The sequence below is a fragment of the Pseudophryne corroboree genome, chromosome 4, assembly GCF_028390025.1.
Source record: "Pseudophryne corroboree isolate aPseCor3 chromosome 4, aPseCor3.hap2, whole genome shotgun sequence".
Taxonomy (NCBI): domain Eukaryota; kingdom Metazoa; phylum Chordata; class Amphibia; order Anura; family Myobatrachidae; genus Pseudophryne; species Pseudophryne corroboree.
In genome coordinates, this window is record NC_086447.1 from 488095587 (window position 1) to 488118825 (window position 23239).

Consider the following 23239-nt stretch of genomic DNA (forward strand, 5'->3'; position numbering starts at 1 on the left):
ATCCCTCTCCTTATTCCCATGGCTTTCACATGCACTGGCTGAGGGCTGCACATGCTCAATAGGACTCCCGAGTCATGAGGGCCTTGGTGGAATCAAACCTAAAACCACAATGCTGTGAGCAGAAAGCTAATACTTGCAGCAGTTGTCCACACGTACTGGCCATAATTAATGTTTGGCCATTACTGTATAAATTTCACATGTTGGGTTTATTAGTGTTATACACATTTAAAAATTATTAATTTGTACAATTTACAAAAGTGGTTTTAGTGAAATTGAAAATTTTAAGCTTTTGAATTGGTGGGGGAAAAAAGTCTGTATTATAATTGTTAAAGTTGTTACTACAGTATTGTTACTTGTTCCTTTATACAGATAGAGTATCAGAGGGAGTTTGTCCAGAGGGTTTGGCGAGATGGTCGGAAAGGAGGTGTTTATGAATTTGGTCTTCCTCTGAATACTGCTACTAAGCAACTTGTCTCACTAAACACCAGTTGGTAAATTGTTTCATTTTCTTTATGTTCAAATGCTGTAGATTGTGACTTTTCTGATGTCAAGTAACTGCACTGCATAATAAATTATTGGCAAGAGAATGAGATATTATATTCTAGCAAGCACAAAACTTAATCCTTTAGATCTTAATTTAGCGTTAATCACAGTATGGGGGGAATTCACTACAAAAAAAACTTGCACCTGAGTTTGGATTGCCGTAAATAAGCGTGCTCCCAATACCCTCAGCACCCAATAAAAAAAAGTGGGAATAAAAATATATAAATAATATATATAATATACTTACCAATCCTGTGGTCCCCATCTTTGCATGTGCGAGGGGGCTGCTTGGAGGGGAGGTGGCTGCTGGGAGATGTGTAAATGTCCCGTAGTGCTGACCAAAAGTGGAGTATGCTATGCGTCTGTAAACACCTGGATTGTGAGTATACAATAGAGCTGAGTGGGAGTACCTCCAAGACTTAACTATAATCACCTTGAGTATGCAGGTCCAGCAGAGTTGACTATAGGCTTTTACAGTTAAATTGTTAGTTGTGCAGCTTTTCTCATGTTATTTAATGCTGCATCCAGTCTCTTGGTGGGTGACCTACAGCTTTATGTAACACCCATTTGAAACTGCTCGGAAATATCACATGATGCCGATTCTAAGTGTCTCCAATATGAGTGCGTCACAGAACTGTGTATGAGGATGAGCTTCTGGGGTGTGGACCAGCTCATGAACTGTGAGCCTCCTGTGGGACAGTATGAATAGATCTGGAGTGTGAGTATCACAGCACAAAATCTAGTACATGTCCACTCCCCACTGCTGTATTTGCCTGTGGCAGCATAGCAATGAGCTGTGTGTCCATGTCTAGATAATTACTGTGCACCGTTATATGAATTGGTATTATTTTGTGGCCACACCCCTTCCCCACAAAGCCACATCCCCTATATTTTTGGCGCGGGCCTACGACGCGCACTGCCCCTGTCTTACATGGCGGTGGGGGGGCTCCGATGCCGTTTCTTGCACACAGTGCTAAAATGTCTAGTTACGGCACTGTTGCTAGGTATCCATTTCTCTGGCCCTGAGCAGGTCCCCCTCATCAGATCCTCTCCAGGGGTGAGGGGGTGGACTTGGATGGGATGGGGGGGGGGGGGGGGGCAAAGCATTTTGTCGCACCTGGGCCCACCGCTCGCTTGTTCCGCCACTGCTTCTGACTGTAGCTAGGTTAACATTCAGGAGTAATTCATATCATTCAATGAAAATGAAAGTGCATAAATTGTAATACAGCTTATACTATGAGGTGTGGCTATTAAATAACAAGGCTGATGCTTTCATTTATGTTTAATTATATTAAGTACATTTTAACTCCATTCCCCTTCTATATAATCCCCTTCTGCATCCACAGACTGCTGCTTTCCTATTTTCCATTGGTCAAAGCCATGCTGTAGCTTATTATCTGACCGTTGTCTCAAAAGCTACGTTGTTTTCTTCTTTACTTCAGTAACTGATGCAAAACAGTTTTCCTTTAGTACAGATTTGACTTTAGGGAAAATAACAAAGTCACATAGCACTAGGTCTGGCGAGTATGCAGGGTGTTCTAGCACTGCAATGTCTTTCTTGGCCAAAAAAACGCTTCACAGAGAGCTGTGTGGACTGGTGTTTTCACCTAAAGGAGGATGAAACCATTTTCCACAACTCTGGTCTCTTTCTTCTGAGTCTTACTTGCAAAGTATTTGGAACATTTTTGTAGTAATGTTGATTCACTGTTGCCCCTTTCTGGTATCCAGTCTGCCAAAATAACACAAAATAACACAAAACAAAAAGTAGTCTTAGGCACTGTACCTAATAGTGCTGATACAATAATGTATATCAGCAGCCACCTGGGAAAGAGGATTGCCAACCTCTTAAAACTAAAAGCACAATGTCTATAATACCCAGGTAGCACTTAATAATACATATGACAACAGTGAATGTAAATTAATAATATTTAATAAAAATGTATAATATACCCTGGGGGGGGGGGGGTGTATATATATATATATATATATATATATATATATATATATATATATATATATATATATATAAATTCTGAAACCGAAAGTGCTCGCAAGGAATCTAAACTCGGAGACCAGCATCAAAAGGGGTACTATAGGGACAGCTAGCTAACAGTTAAATGATGCAGATACCCCAGGAGGCATATCTATGGAATTCTTATATAAAACTTTTTTCACAAAAGAGCTGTTAACATTACTGGTATTACTTACTATTTGAATTCTACAGCGCTCCATTATATGTTTTATCTTTTATAAAAACAAGCAATTGGAGCAGCTTTTACTCATAAACAGGCGCAATTGGGAATTTCTTACATATTTTCTATATATAGTTTTCTTAATTCCCACTGCAGCCATGACAAATTACATAACACACTCTCATAGAAACAAACTAAGTGATATTTTGCAATAAACATAAAAACACCATCCCCCCACGAGTGGAGAATGAACGTTTCTGTGAACAATCTAAAATTAGAAAAAAGTTACACACAAGAAATTAAACAGTGGTGGGAGATAACCACCCTAAATACATGTATCTAACAAGTACCCATTCCTAGAGGACTCGGGGTACAAAAGAATCCCACCTTTGAACCTGTACAGATGGACTTTTTTAAAAAATGGAACAACTCACTAGATAGATGTTCAAAGGAACTTATTATGCTCATAATGGAAGATAGAAAAGTTTCTCTCCAAATCAGAATCAGAATCAGAATCAGAATCAGCTTTATTGGCCAGGTGTACTCACGTACACTAGGAATTCTTTGTGGTACAATGCATTGCCAAGCAGCAACATGGAGGACAAAAAAAAAGTAGCATACATTACACATATGAGTTCATACTGCACATATGCAACTGTACAGTAGACATATTATACATTTAAGACTAAAAACTAAGGCTGCTTGGCAGAGCAGCACCGAGGCAGCCATCCGCGGCGCCAACTAGAACTCACACAATGCACATAATACAGAAGATTTAAGCATTACATCAAAAGATAAACCACACAGACAAAGACACAGAAAGAATAATGCATGATTGGTGTAGGCATTTTGAGTAATAACCTCCAGGGGTTGTGTATTCCACCATCACAAGGTGCGGCAGCCATCTTAGGCGCACTGCGTAGGATTACCCACGGTGGAATAGTCCACCCCTAGAAGAGAACACAAAATGGGGAGATTGCAGAGTCCTTAAGTTCAGAGTAGGGTTCCAATAGAAACATCAGGTCCACACATTTTTCATCCCATCCACAAGCGCACCAGATAAGGCAGCCATGTTGGGCGCACTACAAGGTTACACAGAGGGAGATGAGCCATACAGGGGCCAAATGCATGTATAGGAGAACTGACACGTGTGTAGGCGTATGCTATACCCTGCATGGAAAGATCCAAATGAAGCACACCCCGCCCACAGGGGAACCATCCGAGGCAGCCATGTGGGGCGCACTGCATAGGTTACTGCTGGCAGGGTGTGCAACCAATGGAGGTACACATTTACGGGAATAGCACACAGTGGGGTGGAAGTACCGTGTAAGAAGAAAGAGAAGAGAAAGACACATTTGCTGGAAAAAAAAAAGCTGTACTAACATTATTTTGTGAAAAAGATAAATGTCCTGGTCTCATGAGAGCAGTGTGGGTGGGTGTGAGAATGTGGGGTGCACACTAATGTCCAATGGAACTGACCCAGCAAAGTCTGGTCCTGATGCGCACGTCCCTCAGTTCCCTGCTGAGCTTGGGGGTAGTCCTGGGGGCAGTCATGATGTTCTTGGACACAGAAGTAGTAGGAATTGGTCCTGGTGTTCTCATGGCAGAGGTGAGGACAGGCCGCATAATGTTCCAGATTTCTTTCTTGATGCTTTTCAATGTTTGTTCAACAGTTTTTTTAACTGTTCATTTTCAAAACGCTTAAAGAAGGAACGCTTTGAGTATTGGAACGCACAGCTGACATGCACAGCTGTGCATGGTTAAAGTTAAAGAAATACTATGGGAAATTGACCCAACTACAGCTGAGGCATATGTTCCACCAATCAAAGGTGTTACATTACACACTGATTGATTAAACAAACACCAGCCCAGTGAGCCTTAATTAAATATGCGGCACTGACCAAGCTTTGAAACACAGGTATTTTACATTACAAACAAAAGCAAAAATCACAAAAACTGTCTAACAAATGATTTGAACATACTTTTTTTAAAATATGGAAGTTTTGAATAGGTGCAGATAGCAATAGCCAGATTACATGGGGACATTTGAACATACTTTTTTTAAAATATGGAAGTTTTGAATAGGTGCAGATAGCAATAGCCAGATTACATGGGGACATTTGAACATACTTTTTTTAAAATATGGAAGTTTTGAATAGGTGCAGATAGCAATAGCCAGATTACATGGGGACATTTGAACATACTTTTTTTAAAATATGGAAGTTTTGAATAGGTGCAGATAGCAATAGCCAGATTACATGGGGACATTTGAACATACTTTTTTTAAAATATGGAAGTTTTGAATAGGTGCAGATAGCAATAGCCAGATTACATGGGGACATTTGAACATACTTTTTTTAAAATATGGAAGTTTTGAATAGGTGCAGATAGCAATAGCCAGATTACATGGGGACATTTGAACATACTTTTTTTAAAATATGGAAGTTTTGAATAGGTGCAGATAGCAATAGCCAGATTACATGGGGACATTTGAACATACCTGAGGATGAGAAGAAAAGGGAAGATGATTAAGTTCAGTCCAATGCAGGAACTGTTTTTTTAACTGTTCATTTTCAAAACGCTTAAAGAAGGAACGCTTTGAGTATTGGAACGCACAGCTGACATGCACAGCTGTGCATGGTTAAAGTTAAATGTTAAATAAAACCATCAAAAAAGTGGAAGAAATTAGAACCATTAAGAAATATGACGGAATACAAAAACTTGATGGTAATGACCAACAAAAATATGTAAAAATTAGAGGAATATCTCATCCAACAGAAACAACGAAAATTTTACAGAGACCTAAGTGAAAGTAGAATTATTAACAAAACAGAAAGAAGAAAAACAGGAAATCCTAAACCACAAAATCAAAGGAACCCTCCAACTAACCCCAGATGGCAAAATACGTGGAGAGAACGTAAAGAAAACACCATGAGGTATAGATATTAAAAACGAGAACCATTAATAAAAGAGAACCGCAAACAAAGAAGTGTACAGATGGCGCCTCAATTCAAAGGTGCTGCAATCCACCAGCCGGGATGGTCACCAATGTCCCCAAAAAAGTTCAGTTTGTGTTCTAAAGTTTTGCTGTGGTGCGCTCCCTGGGTCACTATAGGTAATGTTCTCAATCCGGAAAGAGAGGGTTCACATCTACGGAAGAGTTTTCTATTCAGCAGCACTCCCCCGTTCCAATTTAAATGGTATCCCCCAAAAAAGAAAGAGAGAATAATATATAGTGAAGTGCCGTAGGACTCAAATTTGCTCACATTAAATGATATACCGAGTCACATGTATTGTAAGTGTGCAATGATGATTAAAAGACTGAAGTCCACCTTGATTTGGCAGACCTACGTACCAGAATTCGTGGGGTGTCGATAATGCCCACCCAAATACGCTTGTAATATCACTTCATTTGGTTTGCAGACATACACGGCAAGTCTCCTCCAAATTTCTCCACCTCTTCACCACTCCATTTAGAGTAAAAATGCCCAGAAATAGGAGGAAATAGCAATATATAGTGAAGTACTGCTTAATTTAAAGTGCAAAAAGTGATTTATTTTAAAGTGCAGCACAAAACAATTAGCATCTTTACAACAAAGTGCAAATTTGCAGAAAATAGATATAGGCTAAAATCCACCACAGATTAGTGGACCCACGTACCAGAGTGGGGTGTCACAATTGCCCACCCAAAAACGCTTCAAACTGTCTGTTCGTTCCACGATGTGTTCACGCTGGAACTAGGGCAGAGACATCCGTCACGGCGATCCGGAGCGCTACACGCGGTGCTTCGGGCCTCGTGACATTACAGGAACAGGAAGTAGCGTGCGTTCCACTGACCATGGAACGCACGCGCTCGTGAAAATAGGTTTTAGGATAGTATGAAGCTGCAGATCAAGGGTCATTTCTCTAATTAGGTTACTCCTAAGAGGGAATGAAACCAGGATTAATAAAAATATAATTCTATAGTACTTTTTTCATCTGTAATGATCCCTCCAATCAGGTCACACAGTGGGGTTTATAAAGTCCTCACCACATACACACCACACACCTTGACAAAGGCCCTCAAAGGGCAGAAACGCGTTGGTGACTGATTGGAGGTACCTGCAGAAGCCAGAGGGAATTCACTAATTGTTGCTGCAAATCCCGGGGAGCAATATTCGAAGCGTTTTTGGGTGGGCAATTGTGACACCCCACAAACTCTGGTATGTGGGTCCACTAATCTGTGGTGGATTTTAGCCTATATCTATTTTCTGCAAATTTGCACTTTGTTGTAAAGACGCTAATTGTTTTGTGCTGCACTTTAAAATAAATCACTTTTTGCACTTTAAATTAAGCAGTACTTCACTATATATTGCTATTTCCTCCTATTTCTGGGCATTTTTACTCTAAATGGAGTGGTGAAGAGGTGGAGAAATTTGGAGGAGACTTGCCGTGTATGTCTGCAAACCAAAGGGAGTGATATTACAAGCGTATTTGGGTGGGCGTTATCGACACCCCACGAATTCTGGTACGTAGGTCTGCCAAATCAAGGTGGACTTCAGTCTTTTAAATATCATTGCACACTTACAATACATGTGACTCGGTATATCATTTAATGTGAGCAAATTTGAGTCCTACGGTACTTCACTATATATTATTCTCTCTTTCTTTTTTGGGGGATACCATTTAAATTGGAATGGGGGAGTGCTGCTGAATAGAAAACTCTTCCGTAGATGTGAACCCTTTCTTTCCGGATTGAGAACATTACCTATAGTGACCCAGGGAGCGCACCACAGCAAAACTTTAGAACATTAATAAAAGAGAAACCAGCAATGGCAAATAACAAGAAATACCAACCGTACAACCCAAAAATTTTGAATACAAAAAAGAGAACCTATACAAGTTAATCAAAGACTCCTTCAGGAAAGTAATGAAAGCAGCAGAATCAGATAAAAGAACTGAATATCAAATCCTATTGGAGAGAATAGAAAATAGAGAAAAAATAAATAAAGTGAAAAAACCACAAAGAAAAAGAACATTGGAAACTGAAAATGAGGAAGAGGAAGAGTACAATACAGATTTTCTAGAGGATATATGGGAAGAAGAAGAACCACCGGATTGGACAGAAGTACCAAGAAAGAAGAACAACGAGCAATCTCCAGGAGAAGTGGTGTCCGGGTTGGGAGAAAGAAAAAAAAGATTTAAAAAAGAAAGAAATAACATAAAAGAGATTGGCATATATAACTTGAGCAAAAAAGAACTTACACAAGATCAAATCACGCTGTTTGAGAAGGGGCAGAAATATGCACCACATTCAAGTCTGAATAAATTCAATTTGTATATGGACACTCAAAAGTATATTAGAAAACTGTGTATAAAGAAGTTCTTTTCAAAGAACACAGTGAGAGAAACCACAATTGACACAGAAACAGGGAACAGATTAAAACATACAGATTTAAAACCCAATTCAGTCTTCTATCCAGCACATATAAAAGGAGCTCACATACAGACTTTCCAGAAACTCATAGAAGAAGAAATTGAGAACATAGCAAAAAAAAAAGAAATTACGTACAATCTAACAAAAAAAGAGAAAAAGAAGCTTTGAAACAATTAAAGACGGACACCTCTCGGGTGATAAAGCCGGCAGACAAAGGAGGTGGATTAGTAATTATGGGTAAAGAACAATACGAAGAAGAGATTGAAAATTTCCTAGCAGACAAGGAAACGTATAAAAAAAACTAGATGGGGATCCAACAGAAAAATTTAAAAAATAACTGTTACAAGTTTTGGAAGAAGGTAGGGATATTGGAATAATAAATAAAAAAGAATTTGAGTTTCTATGCAACTGATACCCAAAAATTCTGACAATCTACCATTTGCCTAAACTTCACAAGAACAAAGAAAAAACGCCCGGAAGGCCGATCATTTCTGGTATACATTCATTATCATCAAGCCTTTTAAAGTACATTGACTCCTTTTTACAAGATCTGGTATGTAACACAAAAAAAGCTACCTAAAGGACACAATTGATATACTATCAAAAATTAAGTAAATCCAATGGAAAAATAATTTTATCCTATGTACAAGTAATGTAAAATCCTTGTACACTTGTATAAAACACAAGCAGGGGTGTACAGTGACAAGAATGTTCCTATCATTAATGACAGATATTCCAAATAACCAAATACATTTCATAATGGATGGGATAGACTTTATCCTCCAGCACAATTATTTTTGGCACAAGGGAAATTTCTATAACCAAATCAGGCGCACAGCAATGGGCACTTCATTTGCACAATGCTATGCTAATTTACTGTATTTTTTGTGAACTGGGAAGAAGAAAAAACAACAACCCATCCAAAAATAACATCAAAAATTGGCACAGGATATATAGATGACCTCTTTTTTTACATTGGAAGGATCTGAGACACAGCTACAGGAAGTTTTGGAATATATCAATGAGAACTAATATGGACTAGAAGTCACCTCAACAGTAAGCAAAGACATAGTGGTCTTCCTGGATTTAGAAATATATATCTCGAATGACACTATTCAAACTCGTGCCCACACAAAAAAGGTTAGTGGAAACACTGCATTGGAAATCAAAAGCAATCACCACCGCCCATGGGTTCAAAACATCCCAGGCAGACAATTCAGAAGAGTACATTGAAACTGTTCAGAGACAAAAACTTTCCGTATACAAGTACAAGACATGAAAGAAAAATTCAAGGAAAAAGGATATAGTGAAGAAACACTACAAAAAGAAATCGAAAAAATAGAAAGAATGGATAGAGGAACAATGATCCAATATAAACAAAAAAGAAAGATAGAACATCAATTATCATTCGTGATACAATACAGCAGTGATCACCACCTAATAGAGAAAATATTCATGAAACACTGGCATATTCTGGGCCTGGATGACCAGTTGGCTAAAATTCTTCCGAAAACCCCAATAATAATCTATGAAAAGGCAAAAAATCTGAAACAAGACTTAACAAAGAGCTTTATCCCCATAAAAGAGAAAAAAGAAGGGAGTGGAACAAAAGGACACTTTTACTGTTTAAAATTAAACAAGTAAAGAGTATGAACTTTGGGACCAAATTACTTGCAACACAGAAGGAGTGATCTACCTGATTGTGATACCCTTGTGGCTATCAATATGTAGGACAAACAAAGAGGAAGCTTAGTACAAGAATATCAGGACATCTGTATAATATAAAGAAAGGGTTACAAACACACAGCGTTTCCCAACATTATCTGGAACACTGCAACAAGGACACCTCTAAGTTACTCTTCATGGGAATCCAGAAAATATACAAGAATTGGACAGGTGGGAATAGGACAGCTGAGTTAATAAAAAAATGAATCAAAATGGATCTACTACCTAAAAACATTACAACCAAATGGTCTCAATATAGATATAAACGTAAAAACCTTTTTGGAATAAATAATTTTTTTTTAAATAATTCATTTTTATTACTAAGTTTTATTGTTTGCTAAAAAATATCATGAGATCTTCCCACACTATATAATTTATACATTTCTTAACATTACATTTTTACCATATAATTTTTAACACAAACCAAAACCTTTTTGAAGAAAATTCATGTAATACCAGAACAAACAACTAAACAGCATGAGGTTATCTCCAAACATGGATACTACTTCCTGTTGTAAGATTGCGATTTTCCGTTTTTAAATTAGATAACAAATAAAGGTTTTTTTTTCAGTCTTTTTAACTATAAATAAAGCATCTCATGCCGTCATCCATGACTAAAGGGCCATACTGCCGGGGAGATTTCCCCAAAGATGTGTGCTGAGCACAGAACGCTCAGCATACATCTCTCCCCCGCTCAGCACAGCGCGATTTGCTGAGCGAGGGGGGGGGGGGGGGGGGAGACACGGGAGGCCGCTCATTTAACCCAGCTGTGAAATGAGCGACCTGCTAGATTGTGCCTGCATGCATTGCTGTTGCCGGTACCCCTACACACGAAGCGATGTTCTAAGCAATCTAGTCAGATTGTTTAGAAATGAGCTAAATATTGCTCCGTGTGTACCCCCCTTTAGTGCCTATGCACGAAATGTGTTGGTCCATCTGATACTGAAACCGGAAGTGCCGAGCCACAGAACCGGAAGTGCCCGCACAGAAGCTAAACTCAGAGACCAGCCGCTGGAGGGGAAAAACACAGCATCAAAAGGTACTATAGGGACAGCTAGCCAGCCGTTAAATCATGCAGATACCCCAGGAGGCATATCTATGGAATCCATGAACACACTGCTTCATTAATAAATTCCGGAGAATCACCATAAAAAAACTTTTCACAAAAGAGCCGTTAACATTACTGGTATTACTAACTATTTTTATTTCCACAGCGCTCCATTATATATATTTTATCTTTTATAAAAATTAAATGAAATGAGACAGACTATTCACTGAATGAATAGAACTAGTGCACTAGGTGTCCAGTGGTATTGGATATATTCCCGCTTGGTCAGCCGGCCATTGGGAAACAGCGGTGGCACTCAGATTTAATACAGTTTGCCAAATCTGCTGGTATGTCACGTGGGTAAATTAATTTAGCCAGCCATAAGTGTGTTATGTCACCGCTGAGCCCATAAGTGGCTTCGTAGCCTCCAAATTAATCCTTGGTGTGCTGTAATCAGCACTGTGGCTGGAAGCAGTTGCCGGGTAATGGGAGACGTGACGGGTAGTGAGAACGCTAGCAGGTCCGAATGCTTCCATATCAAGCTGATGATCAATGGAGGCTGAAATGAACCGAGCTCTGTAGGGTAGTGATGTCTGGCTATAATTATTCTTAACCGTGGGTCCAACACCAGTATATCATGCAGCAATGAAGTGTATATTAAGTGTCCACCAGGAATAGTGTAGTAAACCTGTAACCTTCACACGTATCGCTGCACAGCAGGGCAGCTTTTTCAAAAGGAAGGGCGGTCTGGTACGTCGACGTGGTGTTGCGAGGAGGGGTGAAGCGGCGTTGGGCGGGTGTTTTGTCATAAACGGGGGTGGGTTAGGGGCGGCCACGTGACGTCACACGCGGCCGCTGGAACCTAAAAAATGGCAGCTCTGCACCTGCCTTTACAGCCTGGCTCTGAGCCTGCCTTCGCTGCCATGTATTTCTATGCTGGGCGGCATTGCCCTGTGCAGGGTGGCCCCCAGCATGCGATCACATCCAGTTGCAGTTTTGCTAAAATAGCAAAACTGCAACTGAAACTGAATATCTCCCAGTTTGGAGGCTAGCATTACTATTAGTGTTCGTTGTAGACATTTATTCTGGTATTCTTAAAATTTGGTGTTCTGCCTTCATCTGCTTGCTTGTAGCTATGTATAATTATCAGGAGCTGTCATTAATAGCTACAAAACAGTTTTGTTCCCTATGATTGGTTAATGTTAATAATAGTAATTCATCCTAGTCAGGAAGCTGTTATAAAGTTATTGTCACATGTTGGAGTCCGGGACCCTGTTACCAGGTCTGGCAGTGTCATTTTGTATCCATCTGTGTCCCTGCTGGTCGCCTGCAGCATCCCCAAAGTGTTTAGTCACTTATCAGCAAGGCTGATAAGCACTGCCATCTTGGATTGCGTCACATGACCGCTCTGCCAAACCAGCTCCCAACAACTCTGGTTACATGTTTGGCCCAGTCTCTCAGTGTCTACAGCCTATTTAAACTAGGAAATGTTAGCAGCACATTGCCAGTACAAGTTCTTTTTCAGAGGATAATAAACTTGGCTCCTGGTTGAGTATTTACTACACAACATTCTGCTCCTGTGTATTCCAGCAACCTGTTCCAGTATTGCTTCACAGCATTCTGTTCCAGTATATATCTGTAGCCTGCTTAATTTGTGCTACTGACACCCAGCCTGCTTCAGTCGTGTTATAGCACCCAGGATCAATATGTTTCTGTAGCCTGCTTCACTTGTGCTATGAGCACCCAGTTCCAGTGAGAATTGCAGCCATCTCCAGATGCCTCGATATACTGCTACAGTATATGCCAGTAAATCCGCACTGGCCTTTCCTTCAGCTATTAGCAAACCCTGCTGACCGTACAGCCGTGGGCTATCCTACTAGCCTGCATCTGGTCTCAGTATCAGTGGATTGCATAAAGAGTAGCATTATTAAGACATCATGGTTCATTCACACTCCAGCACATACAGCTAGCCCAAGATGTACTGACTCCGCAATTTCCTAGTGCCGTGATAGTTATAGAGTAGACACTGAGGCAGGGCCGTAACTAGGTGTGTGCGGAGAGGCAGCGCACATAGCGCTGCAGGGTAGGGGACGCTGTTGGTGGCACTTGTCAATTATATGTTTTAGGGGGACATGTACTAAGCGGTGATAAAAGTGGAGAAGTGAACCAGTGGAGAAGTTGCCCATGGCAACCAATCAGCATTGACTTAACATTTAGAATTTGTATACTATAAATGTATAGGAAAAAGAAAAAGAAAGACTCTGTGTTGGGGCACACTTGAAAAGTCGTTAATTTGTTAAAACTTAAGTTTTATTTCAGCAAAAGAATATAATAAATATGGATACAGAAGGATGTTCAAATGCACACAGCTACATATAAGTAAATATCCACATAATTGAATAACAGCTCTTAAATAAATTAATTTAACAATGAGCAGGATAACTCTGACATAGATTAAGAGCACCTATGGTGAAAATATACAGAGAGCAAATAAATGCATAATAAATGTCCAAAATTGGTGAAGGTAAGAGGCCCAAATAAAACAATTATAATGTAGATCAAGAATAAAGTGCCTACTGGGGATCCCCTGGTAAGGGCTGGTTTGCTACAGAGAAGGGCCTAATAAGAAGACAATAAATCTTTCAAGAGTTAAAAAGAGGAAGAGATCGTATGCAAAAAGTCTGAGTGGATTGATCTTTATAATTAGCAAAGAAATTACCAAAAGGTATAATCAGAAGATTGTAAATGGATAGGAATAGGAAAAGGTCAAAGAGTTGCTCTAACACTTCTGCTGTTTGTTATCAAAGTATATGGTTATATTTTTACTGCACCTGATATTCCCCAGTGGTCACCCAACTGGGTACTAATCAGGCTTATCACCGCTTAGCTTCCAAGATCAGAAGAGATTGGGCGTAGCCGGTGAAATGTGGCAGTAATTAGACCAATATGAAACAAATAAGAGAGTGTAGTAATTAATGAGCAACGAGTACTTCTACTGTCCAGTTTATAAGCACAGATTCTCTGATACTACAAGCATTGCAGAGAGGGATCTCATCCACTGTCCGCTGTAAATTTATAAGACAGTGGACAGCAGAAGGTGGAGCACTCTTCCTATTCTCTGTATTACTTTATAATTCAGTACCCTCTCATTCACATGCCAGACAACTGTCTGCAATGCTTGTAGTATCAGAGAATCTGTGCTTATAAACTGGTAGAAGTACTCGTTGCTCATTAATTACTACACTCTCTCATTTGTTTCATATTGGTCTAATTACTGCCACATTTCACCGGCTACGCCCAATCTCTTCTGATCTTGGAAGCTAAGCGGTGATAAGCCTGATTAGTACTCAGTTGGGTGTAGTAAAAATATAACCATATACTTTGATAACAAACAGCAGAAGTGTTAGAGCAACTTCTTGACCTTTTCCTATTCCTATCCACTTACAATCTTCTGATTATACCTTTTGGTAATTTCTTTGCTAATTATAAAGATCAATCCACTCAGACTTTTTACATACGATCTCTTCCTCTTTTTTACTATAACTCTTGAAAGATTTATTGTCTTCTTATTAGGCCCTTCTCTGTAGCAAACCAGCTCTTACCAGGGGATCCCCAGTAGGCACTTTATTCTTGATCTACATTATAATTGTTTTATTTGGGCCTCTTACCTTCACCAATTTTGGACATTTATTATGCATTTATTTCATACTTGCCTACCTTACCCTCTCCATGAGGGAGAAAATGCTCTGTTCCTGGACTTTCCTGGTAATGTATGATTGCCGTCACCTGTGGTGAGCTAGTTAATTGATAAGAAAGGTGTTTCACCACAGGTGATGGCAATCATAAACATTACCAGGAAAGTCCAGGAACAGAGCATTTTCTTCCTCATGGAGAGGGTCAGGTAGGCAAGTATGATTTATTTGCTCTCTGTATATTTTCACCATAGGTGCTCTTAATCTATGTCAGGGTTATCCTGCTCATTGTTAAATTAATTTATTTAAGAGCTGTTATTCAGTTGTGTGGATATTTACTTATATGTAGCTGTGTGCATTTGAACATCCTACTGTATCCATATTTATTATATTCTTTAGCTGAATTAAAAGTTAAGTTTTAACAAATTAACGACTTTTCAAGTGTGCCCCAACACAGTCTTTCTTTTTCTTTTTCCTATGCAAATCTGTCACTGACTCTGGGAGCACCACCAACTTATAATATTTATTTGTTTCCCCATTTTATAGGGCTGCTATATAGACTATTGTTGGTTAACTTAGAGGTTTTTACAAATCTTGTACTAACCCATACCTCTCCTACTATTACACTCCTGTGCGGAACCAAACAAAAACCCCTCTGTGTACTTTATAATACTATAAATGTATACAGAGCAGCTGATTGTCTGCCATGGGTCACATCTCCACTGGCTCACTTCTCCACTTTTATCACCGCTTAGTACATGTCCCCCTAATTACTTTCACTTGCAGCGTCCCCCCTTTTTGAAGCCCAGCATCTCCTGACTGCCCTGTCTCCTACCCTGACCCCTTCTATCGCTAATACCTATACAACATTCATGAACTCAACTTGAGATTTCTTTCTTATTCAGTCACACTGTCCTTTATTACATTTCAAGATGCTGACAAACCCGGGATTCAAACCTATTGCCTGTGGCATTGCAGTCAGGCACTCTATTCATTGAGCTATCCGCCTTTACATAGAAAGGTAGATAAGTCTAAACTATATAATTCTTACTACTTGAAGATTACCTTGTACTTTGTGAAAAAAATGATCAGCATTGCAGGTGAGCAGATCTATGTAGTGTGTGGCTGCAAGAGATTGGATTGTGGCTGCACACCACATAGATGTGCTCAATTACAATGCTGATTATGTTTTTTACAAAGTACCAGTAGCTACATACAGGGGGTAATTCTGAGTTGATCGCAGCAGCAAGTTTTTTTAGCAATTGGGCAAAACCATGTGCACTGCAGGGGGGGGGGGGGGGGGGGGCAGATATAACATTTGCAGAGAGAGTTAGATTTGGGTGGGTTATTTTGTTTCTGTGTAGGGTAAATATTGGCTGCTTTATTTTTACATTGCTATTTAGATTTCAGTTTGAATACACCCCACCCAAATCTAACTCTCTCTGCACATGTTATATCCCCCCCCCCCTGCAGCGCACATGGTTTTGCCCAACTGCTAACAAAATTGCTGCTGCGATCAACTCAGAATTAGGCCCCTAGTGTTCATAGTTTTTATGTAGGATCAAATAGCTTAATGAGTGGGGTGTTTGATTAAAATTCAGCAGGTTATAGGTTTGAATCCCGGGTATGGCAGTATATTGAAATGTGTTATTTAATAAAGGGTACTGTAACTGAATAACAACAAGCTCAAGCTAAGTGTATGAATGTGGTATAAAGAGGATTTGTGTCCAAATCCATTTTCTTGCAGTAGTCTATAAATGTGTGTGTAATATATATATGTATGTGGGAAGGGGCATCATAGCATGATAGCATGGGCTTTTTCTGGGATCAATCACGGTAGCTCCTCACTCAGCAACAAGCAAGCAGAGAGGGGCTGCTATAACAAGCTCAGAAGAGCCCCCATATACATGTTAATAAACTAAAATCTTCGGTAAATTACCCATTTCTATGTTATAACTGTTCTTTTTCTTATACTTTGCTCTTTTATCCACAGCCCTGCTTTAAAGAATATTTACCTTTTGGAGTTTCACCCTTCTTTGGGGTTATCATATCTAATTTCTTATACGCTAGACCACATTTGTCAAGAGTTTCAGCAAATGTGTAACACACAATCACCCAGACAGTCCTACAGTGTGGAGAAGAAGGTCTTAGAGCTTGCACTTACTGAATGGTCATCTCCAAAAGATCTCAAGTCATCCTTTACAGCAAATGTCCACAAAGATGTAAGCATGTCTGATCAGGTTACGCATTAAATGCATTCAAAGTATATTTTTTATTTATTTTTGGTAACACAGATTACATATATAACGATATTACTATTGGAACAGTTGTAGTCACATAGGGGCTAATTCTGAGTTGATCGCAGCAGGAATTTTGTTAGCAGTTGGGCAAAACCATGTGATTAGATTTGGATTTGAATTAGAATTAGATTTGGGTGTGGTGTGTTCAATCTGCAATCTAAATTGCAGTGTAAAAATAAAGCAGCCAGTATTTACCCTGCACAGAAACAAAATAACCCACCCAAATCTAACTCTCTCTGCACATGTTATATCTGCCTCCCCTGCAGTGCACATGGGCCCTCATTCCGAGTTGTTCGCTCGCTAGCTGCTTTTAGGAGCACATGCCTACTGGGAGTGGATCTTAGCTTTGCAGAATTGCGAACGAAAGATTAGCATAATTGCGTATAGAAATTTCTTTGCAGTTTCTGAGTAGCTCGGGACTTACTCTGCCACTGCGATCAGTTCAGTCAGTTTCGTTCCTGGTTTGACGTCACAAACACACCCAGCGTTCGCCCAGACACTCCCCCGTTTCTTCAGACACTCCCGCGCTTTTCCAAGAAACGGCAGCGTTTTTCCGCACATACCCATAAAACGGCCAGTTTCCGCCCAGAAACACCCACTTCCTGTCAATCACACTCCGATCACCAGAACGAAGAAATTTCTTCGTTAAGCCGTGAGTAAAATACCTAACTTTTTGGCAAATTTACTTGGCGCAGACGCACTGCGAACATTGCGCATGCGCAGTTTGCGACAAATCGCTCCGTTGCGAAAACCACTAACGAGCGAACAACTCGGAATGAGGGCCATGGTTTTGCCCAACTGCTAACAAAATTCCTGCTGCGATCAATTTAGAATTACTACCATAGTACAGAACCTCAGCCACACTCGGTACACTCATGTCAATGCCCCCCCCCCTACCCCCCTCCAACCCTATCTGGGAAGTACAGAGTTGAAATAATCTGTGTCTTTGTCTCTCCAGTTCATGTTCCCACTGGGTCTCTCCAGCCTAATGCCCACCCCTTCCCCCCAGCCCTCTGGTTTATTACCAGTTCATGAACCCCCGGTGGCTCTCCAGCTGGTGCATCCCCCAGTGTCTCTCCAACTCATGCATCGCCCAGTAACTCTGCAGCTCATGCACACCTGTGTGTCTCCGGCTTCAGAACCCCTGCCAGATGCATCTGTGGCCACTCTTCTGTATGGTTGCAGCAGGCTCCATACTACCTTATGCCAATTGAAGAATCCAACGATATATACCAAAGATTTGTGATTCTACATGTGGAAGCCTACCTATCCCGCCCACTTATTTTATGTCCACAGCTGTATATGGACTTGCACTCACCCCTATGCTGGGAACAAATGATCCCTCTAAAACAGGCAACCAATTTCCATCTGCACGCTATGATAGAGCATGGAAGCCGACCTACACACCCACAACACTTCATGATACTCCCTCGAGACAAAGCAGTTCCGTGCGTACACATAGCCACTGCCCAGTTATCACCCAGAGATGCCCATTTCATGGAAATTATAGTCAGTCGGCAGATACTGCAGGCCAATCCGTACACACTAATGATCTCTGTCATTGTGTATATCAGATTTGGCACATGTGCAGTTGCCACATTTTTACTCTGGGTTATGCGCAGTATGCTGAATTCTGTGATAGCCATCCACATTTCCAGCTCACACCCCCTGTGCCTTTCCAGCTGATGCCCCCTGTGCCTTTCCAGCTGATGCCCCCTGTGCCTTTCCAGCTCATGCCCCCTGTGCCTTTCCAGCTGATGCCCCCTGTGCCTTTCCAGCTCACGCCCCCTGTGCCTTTCCAGCTCACGCCCCCTGTGCCTTTCCAGCTCACGCCCCCTGTGCCTTTCCAGCTCACGCCCCCTGTGCCTTTCCAGCCTCCCCCTCTTCACTTATAAACCTGTTGCTTAGCTCATCTCATGCCACTTAGCCCTACCCTTTCCCTGACTGGCCTGTCGGGTCCTGCAAGAGATGCCTGGCATCTGATGCCCTTCTGATGCTCCTCTGCAAGGCTTCTCTTTACTTCAGTGGTGCGACTTATGGGCTGATTCTGAGTTGGGAGCAAAGCAAAAAAAGCAAGTAACTGTGCACCATGGTAAAACCATGCTGCACTGCAGGTGGGGCAGATGAAAACATGTGCAGGGAGATTTAAGGCCAGATGCATCATCGCTTGAAAAGTGATAAAATGGAGAGTGAAAAAGTACCAGCCAATTAGCTCCTAACTGCCATTTTTGAAACACAGCCTGTGACATGGCAGTTAGGACCTGATTGGCTAGCACTTTTTCTTTCTCCATTTTATCACTCTCCAAGCGATCTAGCCCTTAGAACTGAGAGGGGTATGTCCAAACTCAAATTTAAATTGCAGTGTAACAATAAAGAAGTAGCCAGTATTTACACTGCATCCAAAATAGAAATATATTTGCACCTCTTGTATCACAACTTAGTTTGCCACCTGCTTTTTTATACTTTGCTCCCACCTCAGAATCAGCCCCATAATGAGCAAGGTAGCTGGAATTTGACTATGTATTAGTGTGCATGCTGCTGTATGCTATTCAGCCTGTGCCCTGCTGAATACAGCAATGGCACAGGCAGCGATCCAAGCCCACCCCTGCTCCTGGACAGTATGACAGAAGCTACAAGAGATGGGGATGGGGGTGGGTTATGGTTACTTGTTACCTTGTTGGGGAGGCCCAGCAGGGACCCAGGTCAGCTGCTGAAGGGGACAAATGTAGTATTATTTTTTTATTTTGGAGGGTGCTTGGCCACACTCCCTCTCCACCCAGTACCCCAGCCCCATTCAGCTCTAAACAGCTCTGCCTGAGTCGTCGGGGCCTCTTGGAAACTCTGTGCCCCTTTTACCCTCCCCCAGTCACCATTTGAACCACTTAATTTACCAATTTTCCCTTGCTCTTGTCTACGGATGTTTTCCGTTGCTCTTCCTCCACCAGGATACTTTGCTAAAGAGAAGGGGTGGCAAAGTTCAGAAAGTTATAGGAGGCAAAAATATGTCTACTATTATACTAGCAGTGGTGACTCTTTTTTCTTTCTTTTTCTGATCTAGTTATTTGAGGAAGTGTTGATGGAAGATCCAGTCATGGTTAGAGATATCTGCCTGTCAGTGTTAAATTCGGCTGATGAAGATAAAAAGCATGGCAGAGCACGACAAGTCTTTATGCTGGACACTTTTAGCAAGATGTTAGAGCTCATTACTCTCCGTTCTAGAATTATAGACGCTTCATTCGAAACAGTAGTGCTCTCTAGGTCAGAACATTTAATATGGACGTCTTAAGCAAGATAAAAGTGTATTTTTAAACGTAAAGCTTGAGACGTATTTCTGTCTGTGTGAATATTACGTTCCATATTTAATACATTCTATTGCACTGCATCATATGAGCTGTAATGAGAATCCTATGTTAAATGGTAGCCAGTCCTGTAGCTGAAGGAAACAGCGCCAGCATTGTGAGTTATGTTATGTGGCCCCCATAAGATATAAATACCCCATTTAGGCCCTCATTCCGAGTTGTTCGCTTGTTATTTTCCTTCGCATCAGTGCGATTTTTCCGCTAACTGCGCATGCGCAATGTTCGCACTGTGGCTGCGTCAAGTAAATTTGCTAAAAAGTTTGGTATTTTACTCACGGCATTACGAGGATTTTTCTTCGTTCTGGTGATCGGAGTGTGATTGACAGGAAGTTTCTGGGCGGAAACTGGCCGTTTTATGGGTGTGTGTGAAAAAGCGCGGGAGTGGCTGGAGAAACGGGGGAGTGCCTGGGCGAACGCTGGGTGTGTTTGTGACGTCAAACCAGGAACGAAACTGACTGAACTGATCGCAGTGGCAGAGTAAGTCTCGAGCTACTCAGAAACTGCTAAGAAATTTCTATTCGCAATTTTGCGAATCTTTCATTTGCAATTCTGCTAAGCTAAGATTCACTCCCAGAGGGCGGTGGCTTAGCGTGTGCACTGCTGCGAAAAGCGGCTAGCGAGCGAACAACTCGGAATAAGGGCCTTAGTCTTTTGCTGAAAATTGTGATACCACCGATTAAGAGCAACATAATCACAGCAGCTTAGTCTGTGATTGGATTGTGCTTGCTCACCATTTCGACTAGCCAGATATAGGATAACCCAGTGTCTGGGCTATGTAAGCATGTTATGCTGGGTCTTTCATATTTTAATGTAAGCCATTTGTAGTTGACAACTTGCAATACAGTATAATGAGAGCAAACTATCCATGACAGCCTGCTTGAACCAATAGTCACTGCTGTTCTGCCATATCTTTGGACATTGTCACTGTCACAGTTATATCCATTTGGGAGGGGAAGGTGTAGTAAACTATGAGTAAACAGGTCAGGGCTGATAGAGGAAAATACATTCCACCGTACTACAGTATACTATAAAGGAACATAAGTTATCACAAAATACTATTGGTGAAATTATATTGACTTGTTCCTAATCTGAAAGTATTCATTGCTAACTGTTGGTGTGTTTTTTATCAGAAGAATTAAACATCACATGTACATTTATATATTTTTATTCTTACTATAAGCTTTCTCTTTCCTTTTCAACTTAACAGGACGTATCTATGTTTTGCTGAAGAGATGGGATTCAATGAGTTTCACCTGTACATACGGCCTGTACAGTTTGAGTTTGCATCTCACAAGGGACAAGCGGACAACATGCCCCCTATGTTCATCACTTCCCTCCTTGAGGATGACAGCTGTGTGGACAGGTGAGTATTAACTGTGGGGAGCACAGCAATTTCCCTTTCATTGTAATGTTTATCCGCACTACATGTTTCTAGCTATACTCCGCTATGTAGCAGGACTAGTACTATGCCTAAAGGCAGCCTATAAAATCATGGCGTATATTATATCATGCTTGTCAGATGTCATTCTTCACACACATGAGCGTATATGTTCAGTGCTTGGGAGCATCACTCTGGGTACTTGTGTAGGGACCTGTTTATCATTATTGGTCAGTTTATACATCAGTAGCATTAACTGCACTCACTTTATTTTATGTGTGGTATAAATAAGGGTTATAAATTCTTCTTCTCTATAACTTGTAGGTATTCACCATCAGCACAGCTTCTTGCTATCCATGAGGTAGATGATAATCAGATTGGAAAGTTTAGTTTCTCGACAAGAGATGGTGTAGTACAGGTGAGCTGTCCACAGTGGAGCAACTGAGCGGTGTCCTTAGACCACTTTTATCGCTATATTCTGACCGGTCTACCTTCTATCCTGTTGCAGTTAGTGGGAACACACAAATAACTGGATGAAAAGTGATGTAAAATAGGGCAACAGAATATGCTGTTGATGGAGAGCAGAAAATTGCTGCATAAAACTTTCTCTTCCTTCTATTTCTAATACAATTTTTTTCATCCATTCCGATTGTTAATAGAGCAGTGCTGAAATCCGTGCATGCAAAAGACACATAAAAAAACACATTCTGTTTGGATGCATTTTCATGATTTGCAAGTGTTCTTATCAAGCCCCCAGTATAAATTAGATGCCATGCCATAGTAATTATTTACATACTCATTTCCAGAGAAATACAGTATGACTCACATGTCCACAGTATAAAGTTCTTGTGGTCACAGATTGTCAGTATGGCTCCAGAGCCTTTCAGGAACATTCCCAGGATAGAGGCTACTACAGAACTTCTTTCTCATTGGAATACTCATTAGGAGTTACTGGTGATCTACTTTCTTCCTATACTTACCATTTTTTGCACCATCCAAGCACATTTGATAAGGGTATGAACACTTATATGAGCTCAGACACTCAAAATACCTCAAATACCCATGTAGTAAAACACATAAAGGTGACATAAATTAGTCTAAGGCATCTATAAGGTTGGAATGAACAATGTTTTTAGGATCCAAATGTAAATATTTAATGAAGGGCGGTCCATAATGGGCATACGTTAAAATAAAATTTTTACTATTTCCACCATGTGCATTTAAGCCAAACATGCAATCCCAAAAACGTGGGGACAGATTGATTCCCAAAAGCAGAGGGTGTGGGCGACTAGGCACTTGATTCACACAGATAAAGTGCATTGGTAGATGTCTACATTAGTACATGTTCACAAATGACCCTTATTTTCCTGTAGAATATAAAATCAGCAATCCCATAGTTTTTAAATAACAAATGTCAATGCCCATGTGACCTGGTTTATGCTAAAACCATAAATACCACTCAGTATTATGTTATTTAGTTATGGGAAGATGCTCCTATTTATCCTGCTAATCCGAGTGACTCCGGAGTCTGAAATACAGGAGAAATGCGCATTGTGAGTTCAGAATTTACGGTGGTTTTCCTATGA

At 40.6% G+C, this 23239-nt stretch overlaps 1 protein-coding gene and 1 pseudogene across 4 annotated transcripts in view; one reads left to right on the forward strand and one right to left on the reverse strand.

Annotated features, from left to right (window-relative positions):
* Window positions 1-23239, forward strand: part of LOC134909816 (uncharacterized) — a 366238-nt gene that overhangs the window by 95295 nt on the left and 247704 nt on the right. For all 4 annotated transcript variants that reach the window (XM_063917096.1, XM_063917098.1, XM_063917097.1 and 1 more), the window contains 5 exons: window positions 370-491; window positions 16610-16838; window positions 19975-20174; window positions 21483-21638; window positions 21978-22071. In XM_063917096.1, the coding sequence (XP_063773166.1) occupies window positions 370-491; window positions 16610-16838; window positions 19975-20174; window positions 21483-21638; window positions 21978-22071 (801 nt within the window). The remainder of the gene's footprint in view (window positions 1-369; window positions 492-16609; window positions 16839-19974; window positions 20175-21482; window positions 21639-21977; window positions 22072-23239) is intronic.
* Window positions 13744-13862, reverse strand: LOC134913171 (5S ribosomal RNA; annotated as a pseudogene).